Source organism: Anabrus simplex, chromosome 5, assembly GCF_040414725.1.
Source record: "Anabrus simplex isolate iqAnaSimp1 chromosome 5, ASM4041472v1, whole genome shotgun sequence".
Taxonomy (NCBI): Eukaryota; Metazoa; Arthropoda; class Insecta; order Orthoptera; family Tettigoniidae; genus Anabrus; species Anabrus simplex.
In genome coordinates this window covers 48,189,611-48,212,054 of record NC_090269.1, presented here as the reverse complement: position 1 = coordinate 48,212,054, position 22,444 = coordinate 48,189,611, and the positions used below count along the sequence as shown (strand labels likewise).

General features: G+C 38.1%; 1 protein-coding gene across 1 annotated transcript in view; it reads right to left on the bottom strand.

Annotated features, from left to right (window-relative positions):
- Positions 1–10,743: 10,743 nt before the first annotated feature.
- cyr (cypher) overlaps positions 10,744–22,444 on the bottom strand; it is a 53,509-nt gene continuing 41,808 nt past the window's right edge. The window contains exon 9 of the mRNA XM_067147984.2: positions 10,744–11,021. Within this exon, the coding sequence (XP_067004085.2) occupies positions 10,744–11,021 (278 nt within the window). The remainder of the gene's footprint in view (positions 11,022–22,444) is intronic.

The following is a 22,444-nucleotide window of genomic DNA, read 5'->3' as shown; positions in this document are numbered from 1 at the left end:
TGTGAGGGTAATTGGACCTGTGTTAATATTCGCTGTTGTGAATATTGTCCTGCTGCTGAATACTGTTGAGCTGTTGCTGTTTAGTTGTTCATTGCATGTTGCTGTGTGAATTACTAGACTGTCACTGGAGTCGAACCAAGGAGTAGTCATCGTGTGTTGTGTAACCAGTAATACTGTGTTCAAATCCAGCAGTCTACACATAGCTACTGTGTGAGGCGACTGGAATTGGAGGAGTGAAGTAAGGATTACAGCCGTCCCCAGGTAATACCAATGTGCTGGCTTGCCACAAGGAAGAGAGACTTGTAAATAGACAGGAAATAGTGAGTGTGGTCATTCATGGCTGAATAGAAGTATGTGTGTGTATTAAATACAGTCATAACCATGTGCAGATTTCTGTATCCTTTATTTATAATCCTATATTTATGTGATTACACTAATAAAGACCTTACTTTATATTATAAGGCATGATCAAAAACGTTTCCATTTGAGGGCATTGCTGCAACGGACATTCAATATAGCGTGGATATGATGTGGGTATATAAGCAAGGACGTAGGCAAAGGGATTGGTGTTGCAGTCATGTCGTGACGAGTTGCGTGCTTTAAATGCGACCGCGTGAAGTATGGCGACGTTATTACCAAATGCATCCAAACGGGACCAACATGCTGTTATTCAGTTCTTGGCTGCCGAAGGACTAACACCGGTGGACATTCATCGAAGATTGAAGACTGTGTATGAGGCAGCATGTCTATTGTAAAACGCCATTGTAAAATGGTGCACCAAGTTCCTTGCAGGTCGTGTTTCAACACAAGATGCCGGTCGATCTGGGAGGCCAACCTCACCCGTTATGAACAACAACAAGCGAGCGGTAGATGAGGCGATTAAGGTGGACCGGCGCATAGCCGTTCCTGCACTAGCAATGGCTCTCAAGATCAGCTTCAGTAGCTTGAAGGGTCGACGCTTCCTGTCAGATGATGATGTGCAGCAGGCAATTACGGACTTCTTCACGCAGCAGGGCACAGTTTTACCACGCGGGGATCTACAAACTGGTGCGTCGGGGGATGAGTGCCGCAATGTTCATGGCAATTTTGCCTGATTGGCATTCCGATTCAGGACTGTATGGCCGTCAAAGGGAAACTTTTTGATCGCCCATTATACCACTAAAGTACTTACTGCGATCACCATGAGGTGTTGTCAGTCCATCAACATAGTAATTAAAATGTATTCTGTTATGTTTCATTCAGTGAAACTCAGTCTGAGCAATCTGAGTTAGTAATTCGTTTAGGCATTGTCTATTCTGAATGCTTCACAAAGCCAGTTATTTTTTCAGCTAGTGATAAACATTATACAGGGAGCATAATTTAAGACTTCGTAGCGGAGTACCAAGGCATAGGAGTGCAGAGAAGTGGTTACAGTGAGTGCAGTGCCTGCAATGCAAGCGGATGTAATAGTCTCAAAGAAGTGGCATGATTACGCCTATAGAAACTAACGAAACTGAACTTGCCAGCTATATACTGTACATGCTCAGAATAAACAAACAAACAAACAATCTAGATGAAACAGAACTCGCCAGTATTTACAAAAGATGTTGATAGTGATCTCCTTCAGCTGGAGGTTCTCTGTATCCCAGATCCTACTGTTCTGTGAATTGACATATCAGCTCAAATGAAACCATGCTTTGTCATTCATAAAAATAAAGTTCGGATCCACGATATCATTGTGGACACTATTCATTAGCCAACTGCAAAATCTTACCCTTACAATGAAATCTGTAGGCTGTTATGTTATGAATAGAATAAGTCTGGTAAGATTGTAAATGTAATAATATTTTTGCAATACGTGCTGACAAATGTGAAATACCGGTTTCCTGAACAACTCTCCCAAGTGACTTACGTGGACTGACTTGCAGTCTTCCCTGAATATCTTCTAACCTCAGCTGTGTAAGAGTTGTTCGTCACTGATTTTTCTCATTAGATATGGAACGAACACTACGCTACTTGTGAACAAGTTATTGCATGTAATGTTTTGATATTAGGCCTACTGTATGTATGTTCAGTCCGTCAGCGATTCCGCTGGTAGGATCCTCAACAGCTCTGCCATCAGCTGTCATAGACGGCCTAGGCATCACTGAAGAGGCGTACTAGGGAAATGAGGAGCGAGGTAGTTTCCTGTTGCTTTCCTCACCGAGCCAGAGTTGCTATTACATATCAGTCTGCCAAGCGCACTGAAATGCATGCACCAACCGACCCTATGAGCAACATTTTCACACCATTCATAGCAGGGACTGGCTGCATAAGGAATGGCATTACCAGCATCGCTCATACCTCAGTCACTTCCATATTGTCAAAGCCAAGGATAAGACAGAGATAGATCTATGAAAGTAACAAAATTGCTCTATGCTATACCAGAAGACATAGTGCACTGTAAACACTACGTCCTGCCAGCAAAGGCATAGGCCTACTGTAGAACCAGGAAACTGTCTACAGAATTATTTTTATATTTGCTAGTGATTTAACATCACACTAACACATTGAAGTTGTTCGGTGAAGCAAGGTAGGGGCCGTGGTCTTAATTAAAGTATAGCCTGGTATGAAAATGGGAATTTTTGGGGCTGCCGGCAGTGGGATTCAAACCCAGCATCTCCCGAATGCAAGCTCACAGCTTTGTGACTAACTGCACGGTCAATTCACTCGGTCTACAAAATATTCAAAGGCACCTTTTAACTGGTTTCTTCATCTTGTGCAAATAATACTGGACCAAAAATATTCTCTGCACTATAGTGACCACAACAACAGTAACCTTACAACACACCTTAAAGCGAATGGCTGCACAGCTGTTAAGACTTCTTATCACGCTGAGCTTGACACAAGCCATATGGCACTCGCTGGGGGAACCCCGTGGCCTGCGAGCAGAAGTGCGAAGTCCTTAATTACGCTCCCCATATTAAAAGTGGGTAATAACATTTTTATACATTTGTTTGAATAATGTATACAGTAATTAACAATTTTTGAACATTTTAGAAATTCACTTTCCAAGCTGTCACTCCAAAAGTTATCAGTTTAAAACAAAAATCCTACCTTTAGCCTCCTTCCCACATGAAAAATGATCAGCTTGCATAAAACAAGTTTACATAAACTTGCAATTTTATTGCAAAATAGCAGATTCAGAGTGTCAAATAGATATTCCTGGAAAAAGTGGCATTACCAAACTGCCCAGTGGGAAGGATGGGATGGGGATTTATATTCCATTCCTCTAGGACTACTATTTAGTATCATAAAAGCTTGTTTTAGAAATTGTTCTTGAGGCTGGAGAATAAATAAAGTTGTACAAACAATAAAATATATTTTTATTTCTATTTTAACAAATATATAAAATCATTGAGAAATGCAAGCCAAATATTTCAACAACAGTCGAAAACAACAGCAAGAATTAACAGAAACTATAAACACTTCCAAATTAATTTATTTTAAATATTAATTCTTCTGTATTATACTTGGTTTAGTTTAAAGTTTAGTTAGGTCATTCACATCCATGAACACAGTGGGTCAAGTATGTTATTCAGCCAAAACCATGGAATCCTTGCAGGTTTTTGTACATTAGTAGCAGAATGTGTAGATTACAAAGCCATGCAATTGCAATTATAAAGAATTCTGGGGAAATATCCATCATGTTTTCTGCCATTTCATGCAACTCTAAAATCGCACCATGCATGTAAAATAAAGGCAATGCTATTTCTATTTTAGCTGTAACACATTGAATCAAAACAGAATCTGGACTCTATGAAGTATGCCTAAATTTCTCTCGGCCCTGACTAATTACATAGCATAGCTGATTAGGCACTTGCTTCATATGGATAGAACCCTGCGCAGATGCAGATATCTGTGGATATCTGTAAAGTTAGTGTCTTGGCAAATCCAAACTGTATGGCAGTATGGATAATTTTCTTGATAATTTCTAAATAATAACGTTTATTGATTTTCACTCAGATGTACTCTAGAAATATCGTCAAGTCAAACTTTTATATTTCGAGCAGTTATTTTTGCTTGTAATGAGGCGACCCTTGACAATGATATGGGAAAACGGCTATATATAAAGAGCCTTGAGTCCATAAAGCTGTAAATCTGACCTAAGTCTAACTGGCTCCTGCCCACAATTAATGGAAGGAAGGAATAAATGTTCTAAAAGAGAACCACTCACTATATTGGTAGCTGACGCAAGAGGAAATTTCTCATAAACTTATCACCATAGGAGTGTTTGTGCCAGATATCAGTCCTACTGTATTATGTTAACAGATATATCCATTTCAATATCTTGAGTGTAATATAGTTATAGTTGCAATATCCTGGGATAACCATTCGCGGATGTGGATGCGGAGCAGATGCAGATAATATTTTGTATATCTGTGCAGGGCTCTACCTGTGGAGTAAAATCCATTTGCAATCACAGTTGGCCATTAAGAGTGTTTGTATGTGAGAGACCCATGACAGTAGATTTGGTGGAACATTAAACAATTCCTTTTTAGAGAAATATTCCAGGATTTCAGTGCCTCTTAAGACCTACCAAAGTCGAGAGAGATCAAACAAATAGCACTATTATTCTGATGAAGTACAATCCAAAAAATTCAGAGATAGTGGTTGCCAGAAAACCCACAAGCATCCAGTTGAAGTATCAGTGTCTGAAATGTATCCTACCATTTTTCCCTCTCCTTTTTCAGAATTATTTCACCAGTGAACAGTAAGACAGTGATGCAGGCAGATAAATTCATCTGTTAGTTGTATTTGTACTACAAAGTAAGAAACGGAGATTATCAAGGTCAACGAGCAAATATTAAAAATATTGTCAGCATTTAGGAAAGACACCTTTGGATGTTTTCACAGTGTATTGTATGGTGACTCTACAATGACAAGATAAAGAGTGTTCAAGCACCATCTGTGTTCTAAAGAGAGTGAAGAATCCATCATCAATAATGATCACTCTGACCTGTGGCTGCACAGACATAAGAAATCATTAATCATGTGGTGCAGTATGTTTACCAGAATTATCATCAAACAGTTATGGATAACATTTACACTACTTGGCTATCAACAATACCTGTCCATGCACTCCATGGGTATGCTCATAATCCTTCCTAGTCTCAGATATTCTCACCAAACATGAACTTCTGTTCAACATCCTATCAATTTGTAGCTCACTGTGACTTCTTCCCAAATAAAAGGAGATCTCAGAGTACATCATTTTGCACATGAAGCATTTTGGGATGTCTTCAAAAATGGCTTTCAGAAGCCTTATCAAGACCAGAAAACGTACATAGTTACCAAAAGGAATTAGTGAGAGGGTGTTTGTTTTAAAGTATTTACAGGAAGGAACTATATGGCAATTCCCTGAACTCTTGGATACAGTCTCATATTATTATGTTTTACTGTATTTATGTATTTTTCTCTTTGGCCTCTCCTTACACTCCTCCCCTTTGCCCTCCACTGGAAAATTTGTGCAAATTCATTAAGAAACCAATGTGCTGTCAGAAAATAAAAGTGAAAATAAAGAAGGAGGAAGTTATTTTCGTGCAGTCAAATAGCTTTTGAAATAAAAAATAACCACACCAGTTGCAATATTGAAAGGAAATCAACCATATAGAAAGAATAGGGCATGAGAAAAAAATTTAAAGATATGAAACAGCAATATTGGGCTATGTTTTGAATTTAAGATATCCAGTAAACAGCAGAAGCCAGTACCATTCAAAGTGCTGTAAAGTGTAGTTCAGATGATGTAAAAGTATCATTTTAATGATCACTGTTTGATACAATTTGAAACATTTGTTTAACTGAAGAGTTTTGTACAGTATGATTTAGAAAAGAGGAAAGTGATAGTAAGATATTGGAAACTGTACAATAGGAAGCACTGAATGCCATGTGCTGAAGATATAATTAGAGTGATTTGACATTGATAAAGCTATACAGCAAGTTACACAACAAACCTTACTGAAATTACAAACATGCGCTGAACATCAAGGTAAGTCATTATAACTTGACATTTATCTAACTGCATCAATGATCCTATATATTGTCGAACAAGTTGATGAAGCAGGCTGCCACAAGGACACAAAAAAATGGCTGCATCTTCTCTCGCAATTCAGGGCATGCCGAGAGGATCTGTTTTCCAGTCAGATGACCCACCTGAATAACAAGATAGTCATTTTTTGATTCCTTATGGCTGCCTGTGTTTATTAGCATGTTCGAGACAATCAACAGCACAATTATGAACAATGTGTCAGACGCGAGGATGCATATTTTGAACAGGAGCTGTACCGATGTAGTTAAAAAAGTGTTGCCATTTTCACCTTGCACATTATAATGACAACATATCTTTAATTTCAGAGCATGTTTGTAATTTCAGTGCTATGTTTTTGCCACATACTGTATACATACTCAAAATTTCAGTCATGAAGTGTAACTTTAGCCATTCTTCCAAAGACAAAAGAAATTAGACTTGTAATTAAATTTCATGTTAGAGTCTTCTTTTCTATATTCTTTACCCCAAATCCTAGGTTGATTAGAAGAAAAGGTATAATTTAGAACTGGTGAACATACATCAGTTTTATAACAGATACATGACCATGCACATAGAATGTGACTTCATAATATCGCATCCCAAATCAACAATAGAAGCAAAGAATTAAATCGTGAGAGGATATTAAGTAAGATTCTGGGTTTCTTTCTTCATACACATATCACAGCTCATGCATCAGAAAATCACAGAAATTTCATAGCAATTCCAGAGAATTTTATTCTAGGAATTGCAGCCCTTCAACCACCTTTCCATGATGAAATTACCACATTTAGTATGCAGTCAACAAGATAGTTTCTGTTCAGTGGGAAGTATAAAACCTTTGAAGTACTGATATTGACATAAACTTGAAAATATTTAAAATAGTTGTGCAGTTTTCATTGTGTAATATGTAGGACCCATGGCAACAGTTGATAAAAAATACCAAAACAAAGACAAAACTGTATATAATCATGCATTTCCTTGTACAGAGTGAGTTATTTTTCCATTTCTGTTGCAGTAATGATAGAGATACTGACTATTGCATAAGGTGCTCAAAATTACCACCTGCAACTTAAATGTAAGAATGCAGTTGTCTTGTAGATGAGGTTGCCAGGTTTTGGAAATGCTAGTAAGGGACACACTATTATACCTTAGATTATTTTGAACATTGTGGTAGCAGAATGCTAATTCAGCAGCAATGACACTACTGCCATCATTTCCCTTCTTAAACATAGTTTTGTTATTTTAGAGGCCGTGTTTATTTGCCTCGTGAAACTTTTATGTAGTGCAGTCGAAACACGTTACCGTACTTTAAATCGCTTTCACCTCCGTGTTTAATTCAAAAAACCCAATTATGAGTAACACATCTTGCCTTGAAACCATTACTGTCAGTGGGCACAATCCACTTAAACTGATCTTCCCATTTTTTTTTAATAAGTGGAAATTCTTCCCTTCTTTGCTTTCAAGGTATCGCACATTATTACAACACTAGTATGAACTCTCTTACTTTCACCCCACCACAGTACAACACAAACTGCCAGCTTTAAAAATCCATGCTAAAAGAATACAGGGTTTCGTTAATTGTTGCGTTGACACAAACCAGATGCCGCTGTGTCTCATCCCCACAAGTTCCGCGCTTGGGCTTGACACCTACCTGCTGGGGACATGGGTCTCATATTTTTTCATAAACCTTGTATATATGTTTATAAGTAAATCACAATGATATTTTATATTCTACATTCACTAGATTGCTGGAGATATTTGTAAAACAATCTTGCCCTTTTTTTTTTTTTTTTTTTTTTTTTACAATGCACAAAATGAAATGTTCAGGAGTCTGCACTTAAAGTCTAGTATTCAATTAAAAAAACCACTGTTTTACACACCTGCTGACTGCATACAAACATTTTTCATAGTTCCCCTCCACCTCAGATATAGATAAGAATTGCAATAAATTCTCCACCACCATCGGCAACTTAGAACAATTGCAACTTATGAGAAGAAATGTGCAAACATACCACAGCCAAAAGTTCAACCCGCAGAAAGTATTTCAATCCTGTCTCAACAGAATCAAGGAAAAGAGTGATGGTTTCACAATCATAGTGGCAGGCACTGTCTGGAAAGAATTCAATAAATAGAATTATGTACAAAAGATATTAAAGAAATGGTAAGACTTCCTGAAAATAGTTTATTTCTGAACAGAACAACATAAATAGATAATTGCAGTTAAAGCTAATGTACCAGAAACCACATGCAGCAGTAGGCAAGCTGCTAAGGATTCTTAAATTATATAGGTATAAGTTTAAGTTAATCATCTTCTACAATCATAAATATCAATCAAATATTCCAACAATATGAAATGAAGTGAAAATCTTGATGCAACACCTCACTTCATAAATAAATTATATCAAGATAAAGTACCCTTTAGGGTTGAAGTCTTCTGAAATGAGGCAATCTGCTGAAAACCTACATTTTGCTGAGGAACTTGCACCATTTCCTCAGAGGTAAAAAAGGAAGTCTTTCTAAATTCTATATAAATTTCTAACAGCATTAGATTCTAACATTATTGGACGAGTTCTGATTGACTTCTGTGTAAGTGGAGCAAGATCCTCCCAAAATATCAAGCATTCCAGACTTACCTCATTTTGAACAACATTAGCCCTAAAGACAAAATCTAACTTTACAGGCTGTGAAAAAAAAAAAAACCAAACTTAAAATTAGGCTTCCCAGTAACTTGAAATTAAGCTTCTCCTAATTGAACCCCATGGCACAACAACCCCGAAGGGCCATGGCCTACCAAATGACCATTGTTTAATCCGAAGATCTACAGATTACGAGGTGGTTGGCACGACGAATCCTCTCGGCCATTAATCTTGGGTTTGTAGACTGGTAAATTAGGCTTACCACATAACCGAAATACTTTATCATTCCAAAAGTAATCCATTTTTAATTAAATGAGTGAGTGCCTTATACACAGAGAAGTACACAATGGAGATTTAATACGTAGGTAATACTTTTATCTATTAATGCATGAAAACTGTTGTAATACAGGCAGTAAATCAAGCTGGAAGGTAAAAGTAGAGAGGATGAGTGACTCACCTAGATGAAGACACATTCATAATAAGTCAAAACAATACACAAACCAAATATTTCAAATTTACCTCTTCAACAGCCAGAGAATAAGAACCTTGTGCATAATTTTGGTACAGAGGTCTTTATTCCTTCCTGATTGATGAACATGTAATTTTGAAAAATATCCTCTTTGTTCTTGTAAGTGTACTATAGTGAAAAGGAATAATGAAGTACGTGAGTATACGGTACATTAACAGGAAGCTAGGAAGGAGGAGAGGAGGACAAACAGACAAGACATATCAGTGTGGACTGAGGAAGGAGAAACAAATATGAGAGAAAAAGGAGTTTCTCCACATCTTAAAAAAATACCATCTACCGTATGTACCATTTACATAAATCTTTTCTCTTGTTCCTCCTTCTCTGATGTTTGTCCAACAACATTATTATTATTATTATTATTATTATTATTATTATTATTATTATTATTATTATTATTATTATTATTATTATTATTATTATTATTATTGGTTTTCCATTCCACTAACTACTTATCAGTTTTTAGAGATGCTGAGGTACAGTAATTTTGTCCTGCATGAGTTGTATTATGGGCTGGTAAATCTACCAGTGCAAAGCTGTGCAAAGAACATTCACACCTGTCAACTTGGGCCCTAAAGGCCAGCACTTTTACCATCTAAATCACTCAGCATTAATCTTCCCTTCCAAGAATTCCATGGATTCATAAAAGCAAAGGATCAAGTCACACTGAGCTCACAGATGAGCACTGGTAACTTCTAGAACTGATCCAGAAAGATAGCACAGAAGTAATCTAATAGAAAGTATTTCATTAATTCCCATTTAAACCTTGACTTATTCACCTCAGTTTGCTTTAAAAAACCGGTGTTTAAAGACTATATACAATAAATATTAAGGGAAACAATTCTATATCAGAATTACCAAGTCATTTAATGTATTTCCTTTTCTTTAACTGCATCTGTTTTTAAAATGATCATAGTAATTGTTTCCAAGAATATGTCCCCTTATTTTTTAAAAGATATATTTCCAATGTAAACTACGAACATTCTTTCAAAGAATGTACATCAGAAACACATCTTGCACCAGGATTTAATGTTTCTCCCCCCACCATCATTTTTTACGAACACCAACTGATTTGTAACACCGGTACCGGTATGTTATTACAACAGGACCTCTGACATGCAGTTATTATTCAAGTTCAATCTAGCATATTAACTCTGATAAAAAGCAGTAAAAACAAAGTGTCTTAGTGAATGAGAGTTTGTTTTGCCAATTAATGCATACCGTATCAATAAGATTTGTGCAGTCTTCAATTTTACAACACTGTAAGAAAGCCACAGCTATTTCAAATTTGTGTTACTCTTAGTAATATAAACTTACTTTCATTATTTCACAATGGAAGAATATGATCAGATAGAAGACTTCCATTGATGAGAAGAGATACAGTATAACAATCTACTGCTTCCAGTTGGCACAAGTCCCAAAGCTAAAAGGCACTCGATGGATAATGAGACATGAAACCCAACTATGAACTCTAGTAGTTCACATCTTAAAACCATGGCTACATCATCACACCGAGTGGCAATGCATTTGTCAGTTCAATGAATAACTCTCGCATATGGCCACTGCTGTCTGCTAGACATGCCTAGGAATGGACTGTCCTGAACCATGAAAGTCTCCTCGCTGAGGAGCAGCTTTCCGCCATACCGCGGCCGCCTTCTACTCCTCATTAATGTATACAGTGCCACAGCTACAGCAACCAAGAAGATAAGCCCTAATATTCCAAATGCAAGGGCCATCTTGGGTGGTGACAAACAGAAAGCTCTCTCCCCTTGGGTAACATTTGGATAGTTCATGGAAGGCGACTCTCTGGGATCTGAAAAAAGAAGAGGAAAAAAATCACATACAACATAGTTTAATATATACAAGTAATATAATTACTTTCCAGAAAGATACAAAGAAGTAAATTACTAGGATAAAAACAATTAAGGCCACAGTTGCTTCCTTCTCTCTCCTAGTCCTTTCCTATACCATCATTGCTATAAAACCATATCTGTGTTGGTTCAACATAAAGCAAATTGTAAAATACATATATAAAGTATATGTAAATTTCATCAAACCACGGAAAAATGGAAGGGATCCGACACTTCTAAAAATGAAGGTATCAGCCAAAGAAAGGCAAGGGCTACAAAGGGCATGTGGACACCCTGCTCATCGAGTGCTGTAATACCATCAGGGTTGGAAAAGAACAAGAGTTGACCAAGGGAGGTCGGATAGGATAGATGAAAGTACGGAGCATGGCACAAGTAAGTGGAAGCAATGCCAGGGAAGGGTCCCGTGGTCGCCAACCCATGCTCCAAAGTTCAGAACCCATGGGGCCCATTTTAGACACCTCTTACAACAGGCAGGGGATACCATGGATGTTATTCTACCACCCCACGCACAGAAGGTTGGCCATATTGTACCACTTGAGTTGTTCCACATTCACTTTCACTGTTTGGTTCTTATGATCTGCGCAGTACTTTTCCATTCATTCCAATCGTAATTTTCTTAATTTGTCTGAAATTGTTATAGCCCTTCTAATGTGCCATTTCTGCTGAAAATTTGTAAGTCTTAAGAAGGGTGTTAACTTTATTTTTGTTCCCTGCATCTGTTATCTTGAGTCCAACTGCTTCCAGATCTTGTTGAATTTCTTTTTTTTATGTCGCACTGACACACATAGGTCTAATGGTGATGATGGGATAGGAAAGGCCTAGGAATGGAAAGGAAGCAGCCATGGCCTTAATTAAGGTACAGCCCCAGCATTTGCCTGGTGTGAAAATGGGAAACCACAGAAAACCATCTTCAGGGCTCCTGACAGTGGGGTTTGAACCCTCTATCTCCCGGATGCAAGCTCACAGCTGAGCACCCCTAACCGCACGGCCAACTCACCCAGTTTGCTGAATTTCATGGATTCATTATCTTCCTGCCCTCTTTCCAACATTTCTCATTACTAGTGGTCGTAAAAGCCGGTTTCCTAGCAGTCGTAAGATGTGAAAGAAATATGCTATTTTTTCTCCTTCAATGTGTTGGTGATTGGGTCAATGGTGTTAGCAAATAAGTTACAGGATTGTGAGAGCCTATAAAAAAGACCTATACAATGTTGATAGATGGAGAGCAGACAATGGTATGATGGTAAGTGAGATGAAAATTCCACCTTTGCAATTATTATTATTCTTTTTAATTTGGTTTAATCAAAGTTCAATATGGACCCATAAAATGAAATTCATTTCTGTTGATGAAAATTCACGTTTCGCCAAGAGTTAAAGTCCTCTTAGTTTTAATTACTGTGTTGATGGGATGATAGTACTCATGGGGAACACTGTAAGTACGTGAGGTTTTAATATAAGGAGTGAACTTTTTTTGGGATAATCACATTAATGAGGTTGTAAAGAAAGGTTACAGACCTCTTCACATGGTTTAGGAGTTGTCGTAAGGATATAAAGGAGAGCGCGATAAAAGTATGGTTCTTGTGAATCGGACCCACACCATGACTATTTCATACAAGATTTGGTAAAGATCTAAAGGTGATCTTTGCCAAAGGAGTAGGCTAGTGTTACAAAAATTTTGCAAAGTTTGGGTTAGGAAGACAAAACGTCATCAGCTGAAAATCTCCATTGTCTCTAAATAAGAGTGCAAAGTGGAAGGAAAATAATATTGTAGAGATTTCTTGGCAATTTACACAAAAGTTAAGTTGTATTTTACCAATGAATGGGTTTCTATGCTTTTAGAAAGAATTTAAAAGATAACATTCGCTACAAATTGCCTTAAAACTTATTCTTCACTTTGCTGACATAATAGAATCACACACGTTTGTTAGCAAACTCTGTATTAGACAAATGTATATCTGTCCACCCCCTTAATATGGGTGATTCAGAAAGTGATGGAACCAACTAGAGGGAAGAATATTCTGGATGTGGTGCTGGAAAAATCAGATGAGCTCTATAGAGAAAACGAAGTAATAGGTGGTATTAGTGATCATGAAGCTGTTTTTGTTGTAGTTAAAAATAAATGTGAAAGAAACGAAGGTATTAAAATTAGGACTATTAGGCAGTACCAAATGGCAGATAAAACAGGCATGAGGGAGTTTTTAAAAAGTAACTATGATTGGTGGAAAACAGTACATAAAAATGTAAATAGACTCTGGGATGGGTTTAGAGCAATTGTTGAGGAATGTGGAAATAGGTTTGTACCTTTAAAGGTGGTAACGAATGGTAAAGATCTGCTATATTATAACAGAGAAGTAAAGAGACTAAGAAGGAGGTGCAGGGTGGAAAGAAATACAGTTAGAAATGGCTGTGGTAGTAAGCAGAAATTGAAGGAACTTACTAGGAAATTGAATCTAGCAAAGAAATCAGCTAGGGATAACATGATGGCAAGCATAATTGGCAAACATACAAATTTTAGTGAAAAATGGAAGAGAATGTATAGGTAGGCTACTTCATTTTGCTGACATAATAGAATCACAAACCTTCGTTAGCAAACTGTGTATTAGACAAATGTATATTTGTCCAGCCACCTTAATATGGGAGGGGCAGCTGATTCAGAAAGTGATGGAACCAACTAGAGGGAAGAATATACTGGATGTGATGCTAAAACAAGATGAGCTCTATAGAGAAATGGAAGTAATGGATGGGATTTAGTGATCACGAAGCATAAATAGACTGTTCCAAGAAGGACATTCCAGGAATTATTAATGAACAAAGGGAGTGTGTATGCAAGGATCTTCAAAAGGCAGAAGTACTCAGTCAGCAGTACCATATGTAAAGATTGTTGGTTGGTTACAAGGATAATGTTTAGATAGAAGAGGTGACTAATACTAAGGAAGTACTAAAACTGACCTATGATAACAATGATATTTACGGTAAGATACAATAGTTGAAAACTAGAAAAACATCTAGAATTGATAAGGCTTTGGGGGATATACTAAAGACAATGGGTTGGGATATAGTACCATATCTGAAGTACTTATTTGATTACTGGTTGCATGGAGCTAAACCAAATGAATGGAGAGTTTCTATAGTAGCCTCTATAAAGGAAAGGGTGATAGACATAAAGCTAAAAAATACAGGCCAGTAACTTTGACATGCATTGCATGTAAGCTTTGGGAATGCATTCTTTCCCATTATATTAGACATGTTTGCAAAATTAATAACTAGTTCTATAGAAGGCAGTTTGGGATTAGGAAAGGTTATTTCACTGAAGCTCAACTTGTAGGATTCCAGCAACATATAGCAAATAATTTGGATTCAGGAGGTCAAATGGACTGTATTGCGACTGACCTGTCTAAAGCATTTGATAGGGTGGATCATGGGAGACTACTGGCAAAACCGAGTGCAATCATACTACATAACAGAGTGACTGAATGGGTTGCTATATTTGAAGAAAATAGATCTCAGAGAATTAGAGTAGGCAAAGCTTTACCTGACCCTGTAATAATTAAGAAGGCAATTCCTCAAGGCAGTGTTATTGAACCTTTATGTTTTCTTATATGTATATATATATATAAATGATATGAGTAAAGAAGTGGAATCAGAGATAAGGCATTTTGCAGATGTTATTCTGTATAGAGTAATAAATAAGTTACAAGATTGTAAGTAACTGCAAAATGACCTTGATAATGTTATGAAATGGACAGTAGGCAATGGTATGATGATAAACAGGGTTAAAAGTCAGATTGTGAGTTTCACAAATAGGAAAAGTCCTCTCAGTTTTAGTTATTGCATTGATGGGGTGAAAGTTCCTTATGGGGATCACTGTAAGTACCTAGGTGTTAATTTAAGGAAAGATCTTCATTGGGGTGATCACATAAATGGGATGGTAAATAGGTACAGATCTCTGCAGATGGTTATGAGGGTGTTTAAGGGCTGTAGTAAGGATGTAAAAGAGAAGGCATATAAGTCTCTGGTAGGACCCCAACTAGAGAAGTCTCTGGTAAGACCCCAACTAGAGTATGGTTCCAGTGTATGGGACCCTCACCAGGATTATTTGATTCAAGAACTGGAAAAAATCCAAAGAAAAGCAGCTCAATTTGTTCTGAGTGATTTCTGACAAAAGAGTAGCATTACAAAAATGTTGCAAAGTTTGGGCTGGGAAGACTTGGGAGAATGAAGATGAGCTGCTCGACTAAGTGGTATGTTACACGTGATTAATCTCATGATGCAACCGTATTGAAGTTAGTATATAAATAATTATAATATATGCAATCTATATTGTAATGAATAGGTGGTTACAAATAAAATTGTATATAACTTTTATTAAGTGTTATGTTCCGAGCTGTCAGCAGAGAGACGGCGTGGAATGTCATTAGTAGACAAATAAGTATGAGTGGTGTCTTTAAAAGTAGGAAAGATCACAATATGAAGATAAAGTCTGAATTCAAGAGGACAAATTGGGGCAAAATATTTGTTTATAGGAAGGGGAGTTAGGGATTGGAATAACTTACCAAAGGAGATGTTCAATAAATTTCCAATTTCTTTACAGTCATTTAAGAAAAGGCTAGGAAAACAACAGATAGGGAATGCCACCTGGGCGACTGCCCTAAATGCAGATCAGTAGCGATTCAATTTGATAACCTTTTGTGTCAGGAAATGTGCAACTCATTGTTTACTGAACACATGGAGTCCCAGCCCACCTTTTACTTCTTGGTCCCAAAAACACAGAATTTTTAGGACTATTTAAGATCATTTTGTACACGATATTTGAGAACACTTTCAAAAGCCATTACCACATACTACGAGGGCGAATCAAAAAGTAAGTTACACTTCCAAGTTATGGCCATTTATGAAACCACCTACACATAGACAACATTGCTATGACAACATGGTCAACCAACGGTCAACAAACTTTTCGTTTCCAGCTCTATGTAACCACCTGGAGACAGCTGTTTTCACCTCCTCATTGTTTCGGAATCGTCATCCACTGAGATCCTTTTTTCAGCTTACCGAACGCATGATAATTGCATAACGCTTAGTCTGGACTATATGGAGGATATTGCCGTACCTTCCACTTGAACTGCTGCAAGCAGGTCAGATGTTTGGTAGGCAGTGTCAGGTGTTGCATTATCATGCAACAAAATCATTCTGGTGCTCAATTTTCCCTGCTGCTTTTCTTTAATTGCCAGTTCAACGTTTGACAATATAAAACCGAGTTGATTGTCATGCCTTTCGGCATAAATTCCACATGCACCACACCCTCCATGTCAAAGAACACTGTTGCCATTACCTTTCCTGCTGAAGGTTGGACCTTGGCCTTCTTTCGCGGTGGTGATATGGTGTGCATCCATTCCATCGATGTTCTCTTTTTTTGGGGGTGAAGTGGTGGACCCACATTTCATCCCCTGTGATGATTCACTGCAGAAACTCATTGCCCTCCACAGAATACCGTTGCAAAAATGCCAGTGACGATTGGAAACTTTATCCCTTGTGAACATCAGTGATCAAATGTGGAATCCATCTTTGACACAGTTTACAAAATCCAAGATGCTGGTGAACAATGGAGAACACACTGCCATACAAATGTTCCTGCAGTGTTATGCACCAATTCTCTCTAATGATCCCATCCACACGGTCAACATTTTCAATGGTACTGGACGTTGCGGGCCTGCTTTCGCCATATTCATCCGTGAGATCCGTGTGTCCAGCGTCACATTGCTTACACCACTTTGCAACATGTGGGTGAGAAATTGCATGCTCAACATATACAGCAGTAATTTCATGATGAGTGTCCATGCAATTGAGCCGTTTAGCCCGCAGAAATTTGATCATTGCAAGCACCTCCAATTTGGATTGAACATCCAGTTGACACGCCATTGAGCCTAGCCCGCTCTTCACACACAACACGACGTGTGAGCAGTTGCTGTAGCTTGCTCCGCATTGGCCACAGTCACGACACACAGCATGCTCTCGCGGCAAGCTAGTGTAACTTACCTTTTGATTCACTCTTGTATAAAAATGAATATCAAGAATGTTTAAGAAAATAAGAATTAAATGTGATCACCAATATTTAGTATTCCCTAAATTCATCTTTAAAAATGCAAGGTGGTACGTTGGTAAGCCATTCACATGTTGGAATCATACAAAAATAATGATTTACAATACCTGAAGTAGCAAAGAGGAGAGATTGTTCCTCAATGATTGCCAAGGGCTCACCAACCTGCCCCAGAAAGTATTCTTACTTATATAGAAGAATTTAAACTGAACAGCCTGAAATTTTAAAATGTGACAATTTTCTTTGTTGCTTTTGGCCAGCTGCAATTAGCTGGCATGCAGGCAATGTTCATATTGTCTCAGACAGATCTTGCATGATATGTGGCCACAGGGTTACCACGTTCGATGAAAATAAGAAAAGCAAAGAGTCTGAAACAGACATGATGTCTCCACCAATTTGTACCCACAATCAGCACATTGTACCACCCCTGTGCTAATAAAGGTATGTCACTGATCATTAATTCATATTTTGTCTAGAGTCCAGGTCAATTTCTGTTATGAAACAGTGGCCCATTTGAGGCACACCACCTTCGAGAGACACTTTTCTATGGTCGTGGTGCATATTGTCCACATGACAAGGGAAGAAGTCATTTAACAGCTGTAACCCACTTTCATGCTTGTCACAGGCTAATATATAATGCACCAATATTGGGAAGTCTGTTCAGTGCAGTGTGAGGTCAGTGGAGCCACAACCATGGTGGATCTGTAACAGAGCCATCTACAGTAAATATAGATAGCTATGATCTGTAACCTATATTTTTCCAAATGTAAAAGTATTGTAAGAAACAAACTGCATAAAAAGCGTAATGGGAATTATCAACCACTATTTCTATGGCATCTTCATTTTCATCTCAAAGAGTTCATGGAATTTCTGGCATATTTATGAATAAACAGGTGAATAACAAGAGAACATATGGAGAACAGTTGCGTCAACTTCTATCTAGATGGTGCAAGATCATCCTGCCATGCTAGTATTCCTAATAATTCTGCAAGTAGTCACAGATGGTGACAACAAAAGTTTCAAAGAGAAAAGAGCAGTCAACTTATCTGTGGCAACCCAAACTTGAATTCTAGTCATACTTGTAAAATTACAACATATAAAACAAGTCCCCAACTTAGACTTCGGCCACAGTGCAGGTGGCGAGCGGAGCGTTGCCGCTATCGAAAAGTTGAAGAGTGGGGAGGAGAGAGCGCCTGTGTGGACATCTAGCGAGAGTCAGTAAGCGGCGCGGCATCTCCCCTGAACGAGGTGATTAGATAATGGCAGTTTCAAAGGTTTCTCGTTTGTCTCTGCTTGTAGAATATTTTTTATCTAAACTGAAGAAATCGACGCAGGGCTACGAGAGAATTTCGTAATCATCCAGTAAATAAATAACGTGAAATGCATGGGGAGTTTCACAATTTATATGGAGAACTGAATTGATTTCCTGGTAAGATTTTTCAAATATACTTTTATGCCCGTCCAAACTTTTGACTTTTTTCTGAAACTTAAGGCGCAACTGGAGAAGCAAGTCACCAACTTCCAGAGACCCATTAAAGTCAGATGTAATGACGAACACAACTTTTCATATCGCCAATATATTATAAAGGACAATAATATTAATTAAACAATAATAATAGGGCGTAGAATAATAATAATAATAATAATAATAATAATAATAATAATAATAATAATAATAATAATAATAATAATATGATGCATTAAAGACAATAATGTTTATGTCCATAACCGTGATTGATTTGTAACTCTATTTATCTGGTATATTTAAGATCGTTCTAATTTCTTTCCAGGCTTCCCTTGTCACTATTAGGTTTTCGACGTTCTTCTCTCTGCCGTTCCATAGGAAAGTTCAGGTTTGAACTTCAGAAATCAGCACTTAACATCTCCTCTCTTGTTAACTTGCGAACAGTCATTGCGAGCGGCGCAGCTGAAATCTCAAACAGGAGTGAGCGGCTAGCGGCATGCAGCGTTGTGCTTGAGCCAAGTTCCCCTCCAAAATGACGCGCCGCTGGCACTATGGCCACATGCACTTGCTAACGCAGGTTTGAGTCTCATCTTTACCGCCACACAACGCAACGCTCCGCTCGCCGCCTGCACTGTGGCCGAAGCCTTAGAGTTCAGCAGGGGACACACAAGTGTTTTATGCATCCGAATCAAGATTGGGCATGGGTTTCAGTATGTTAAGAAAAAAAAAAAAGAACTTGGGACTGGATGCGTGTGTCAGTAAGGCAAGATGTACTCACCTCTAAGAGCAGTGACACAGAATCTTGTATATTGTCATCCCATGTATTGTGGTGCCACCCCACCTGTTTGAATTCACTGACATCAGTCGTATTAAGATTGTAAACTTATATAACCTTCTGCTAGAACTCTTCTCATGATCAACTTAGGCAGTCAATTATAGGGATATTGATTTGCATTGTGTTCTGGCAATGAGAAACTTATTGCACATATTAGGTTAGACTGTAATGTCAGGCCACCTGCGGTATATACAAGTGAAAAGGCGGAAGACATAGGCAGGCTGTTAGCAGCTGTCCAATGACTAGCCTACACCATACGTCGGGCATGGAGGTCATGCCTTTTGAAAATGTGCACCGAACTGGTAGACTAATGCTAGCCAGGAGGTTTCACCTCAGGATATGCTCTCTAGCCTCATCCTATCTGCTGTGCATGGCTCTATCACTTGATATATTATCTTCACTGACATCAGTCGTATTAAGTTTGTAAACTTATATAACCTTCTGCTAGAACTCTTCTCATGATCAACTTAGGCAGTCAATTATAGGGATATTGATTTGCATTGTGTTCTGGCAATGAGAAACTTATTGCACATATTAGGTTAGATTTGTACATATGTATCATTTCCAAAGGCATCCTCAAGCTTATACAGATTACGGATTTAATATGTATTCAGCAAAAGAAGAAAGAGAAACTTTATTTTGTACAGAGTAAAAAGCTTCAACAATAAACGTTTTATTTGTGTTGTACAAATCTGCTTCTTTGTATACAACACCATGTAAATCACCAGTCAATATTCAACTGCTTTATGTAAAACAACATCGTGGCTAAGGCATTTGTCTCAAGTGTGAAAAAATGTATACTGTGTAATTCAGCCACACCTTCCAGTATAGTTTTATGCAACCCAACTAACATGTGACATGATTATAAGGCTATAAGGTGGTTATTCCCCTGCAGGTGTAGTGTATGCAACAAATGTCCAATGAGCACATTTTGCACACGCCTATGAACCCTACCCACAGGTATAGCATTCGCTCACAAAACGTAGTGCCTTGAAATCATGTAGCGACGCCCTTTGGCCATGTAACTATGTTAATGTATCGTGCCTCGTGACCAGGTGTAATGAAGAGGGGAATCAATGCATAAAACTAAGTAGCAGTGGAGTCATTAATGTCTTAAACACCGAACCAGATGGCGTATGTACTCTACTCTCCTTGTACTACCAGCATGTTCTCAGTGGATATGGTTAGGCATTAGCCTAGCAATCGATGGAATATGCCATCAGCAGTTTGAATCCTGTATCATTCAAATATTTTTGCATCGGTATGATGTTTGAATACGTAAACACAGGCCCACGTTTGCCACATTCAAACAGTAGAACGATGCTGTTATTCACTATGTGCCCTGCTCATACTCTGCTGGTTAGGGCTTGAATGTAATCTCTGCCGTCATTCGGCATGTTTTCCACAGAGGAATACGTTGACATGCTCCTCATTTATGGGAAAGCAAGACAAAACACGTGCAAGACAATATGTCTGTACCAGGAATGGTATTCCAACAGGCAACACCCAGCTGCTACGACATTCCATCATGTTGAAAGATGCCTAAGGACAAGAGACGTGATTTCCAAACGCCCACCAGTATGCGATAGGCCCATCACATCGGGTGAAACAGAAGAGGCCATTCCGAAGGCAGCTCGTAATAATCCACACATCAGTACAAGGGTGACTGCACAACAATTGAACACCAACCAGGCATCTGTCTGGCGAATACTGGATGAGCATAAATTTTACCTGTACCATGCTGAGCTACACCAAGAGCTCCATGAGTGGGATTTCGAAGCTTGAATGGAGTTATGTCAGTGGCTATTAGGCAGGCTGGACAATGATACAACATTTGTATCGCACATCTTGTTCTCGGACTAATAGCACTTCCACAATAATGGGAACGTCATTTGCCACAGAATGCACTATTGGAGTCCAGACAATCCTCACTGGGTGCGACAGGCCACCCATCAGGTATGATGGAGAGGGAATGTGTGGTGTGGAATGTTGGGGGATCACCTGATTGGACCTTATTTCTTTGAGTGACATTGGGCGGGCCCACGCTACCTGCACTTTCCGCATCAGGAACTCCCACTGCTGCCGGAGGATGTGCCCTTGCATGGTCGTTTTACAATGTGGTTGCAACAGGATAGGCTTAACCTCTGTAACTTCGGACAATAAGCTCACATATGGTTTTAAGTGTCTCAGAACATATTTTCTAAGGAGTGCAAATGTTATGCCTCCTATCATTTTGTTTTAAGGCCAATATCTTAAACCTTTCCCTTTTTTAACTAAGGCCATGTGGAATGGGCACTTAGTGCCTCTGTTAAATGTTACCTATTCAGGCTGTCGAGTGGGTAAGACAGTGAAAACTGTTGTATTGATCTAGTGTTTAAAGTTAGATTGTGCCTTGAAGAGGCTTGATTATAATAAGTTTGGAGAGCAGTCTCCTAGAGGATTAATTGAATTGAGCAGTGGTGCTCCTTTGAATATGTAACTTATGAGCTACAAGCTCATTTCAAACTACTTATTGTGTACCTGAACATTTTTCCTTCTTGTTATTTGAGTCAATGATCTCCTGTTTTGTTGTAATTTATCAAAGTCTAAAAACTAAAGGCAAGGAAATAAAATTTGAAATTTTTAGAGTTTTAAATTATACTTCAAACTTTTCTCTGTCCACCCATTCATGCCCACACCTTCTTACACCTCTGTGCTCCACGGTATCCCTGTAATAATAATAATAATAATAATAATAATAATAATAATAATAATAATAATAATAATAATAATAATAATAATAATAATAATAATAATTCTCGAAAACTCTTCATACAAACTACTATGGGACCGAGAAGTCATAACCGATGTCACGCTCAGCAACAATAAGCCAGATATTATTATAATCGATAAATCAAAAAGATCTGCATCCCTTATAGAAATTGCTTGTCCAAACACCTCCAATCTGCAAACAACAATAGCCACAAAGGTA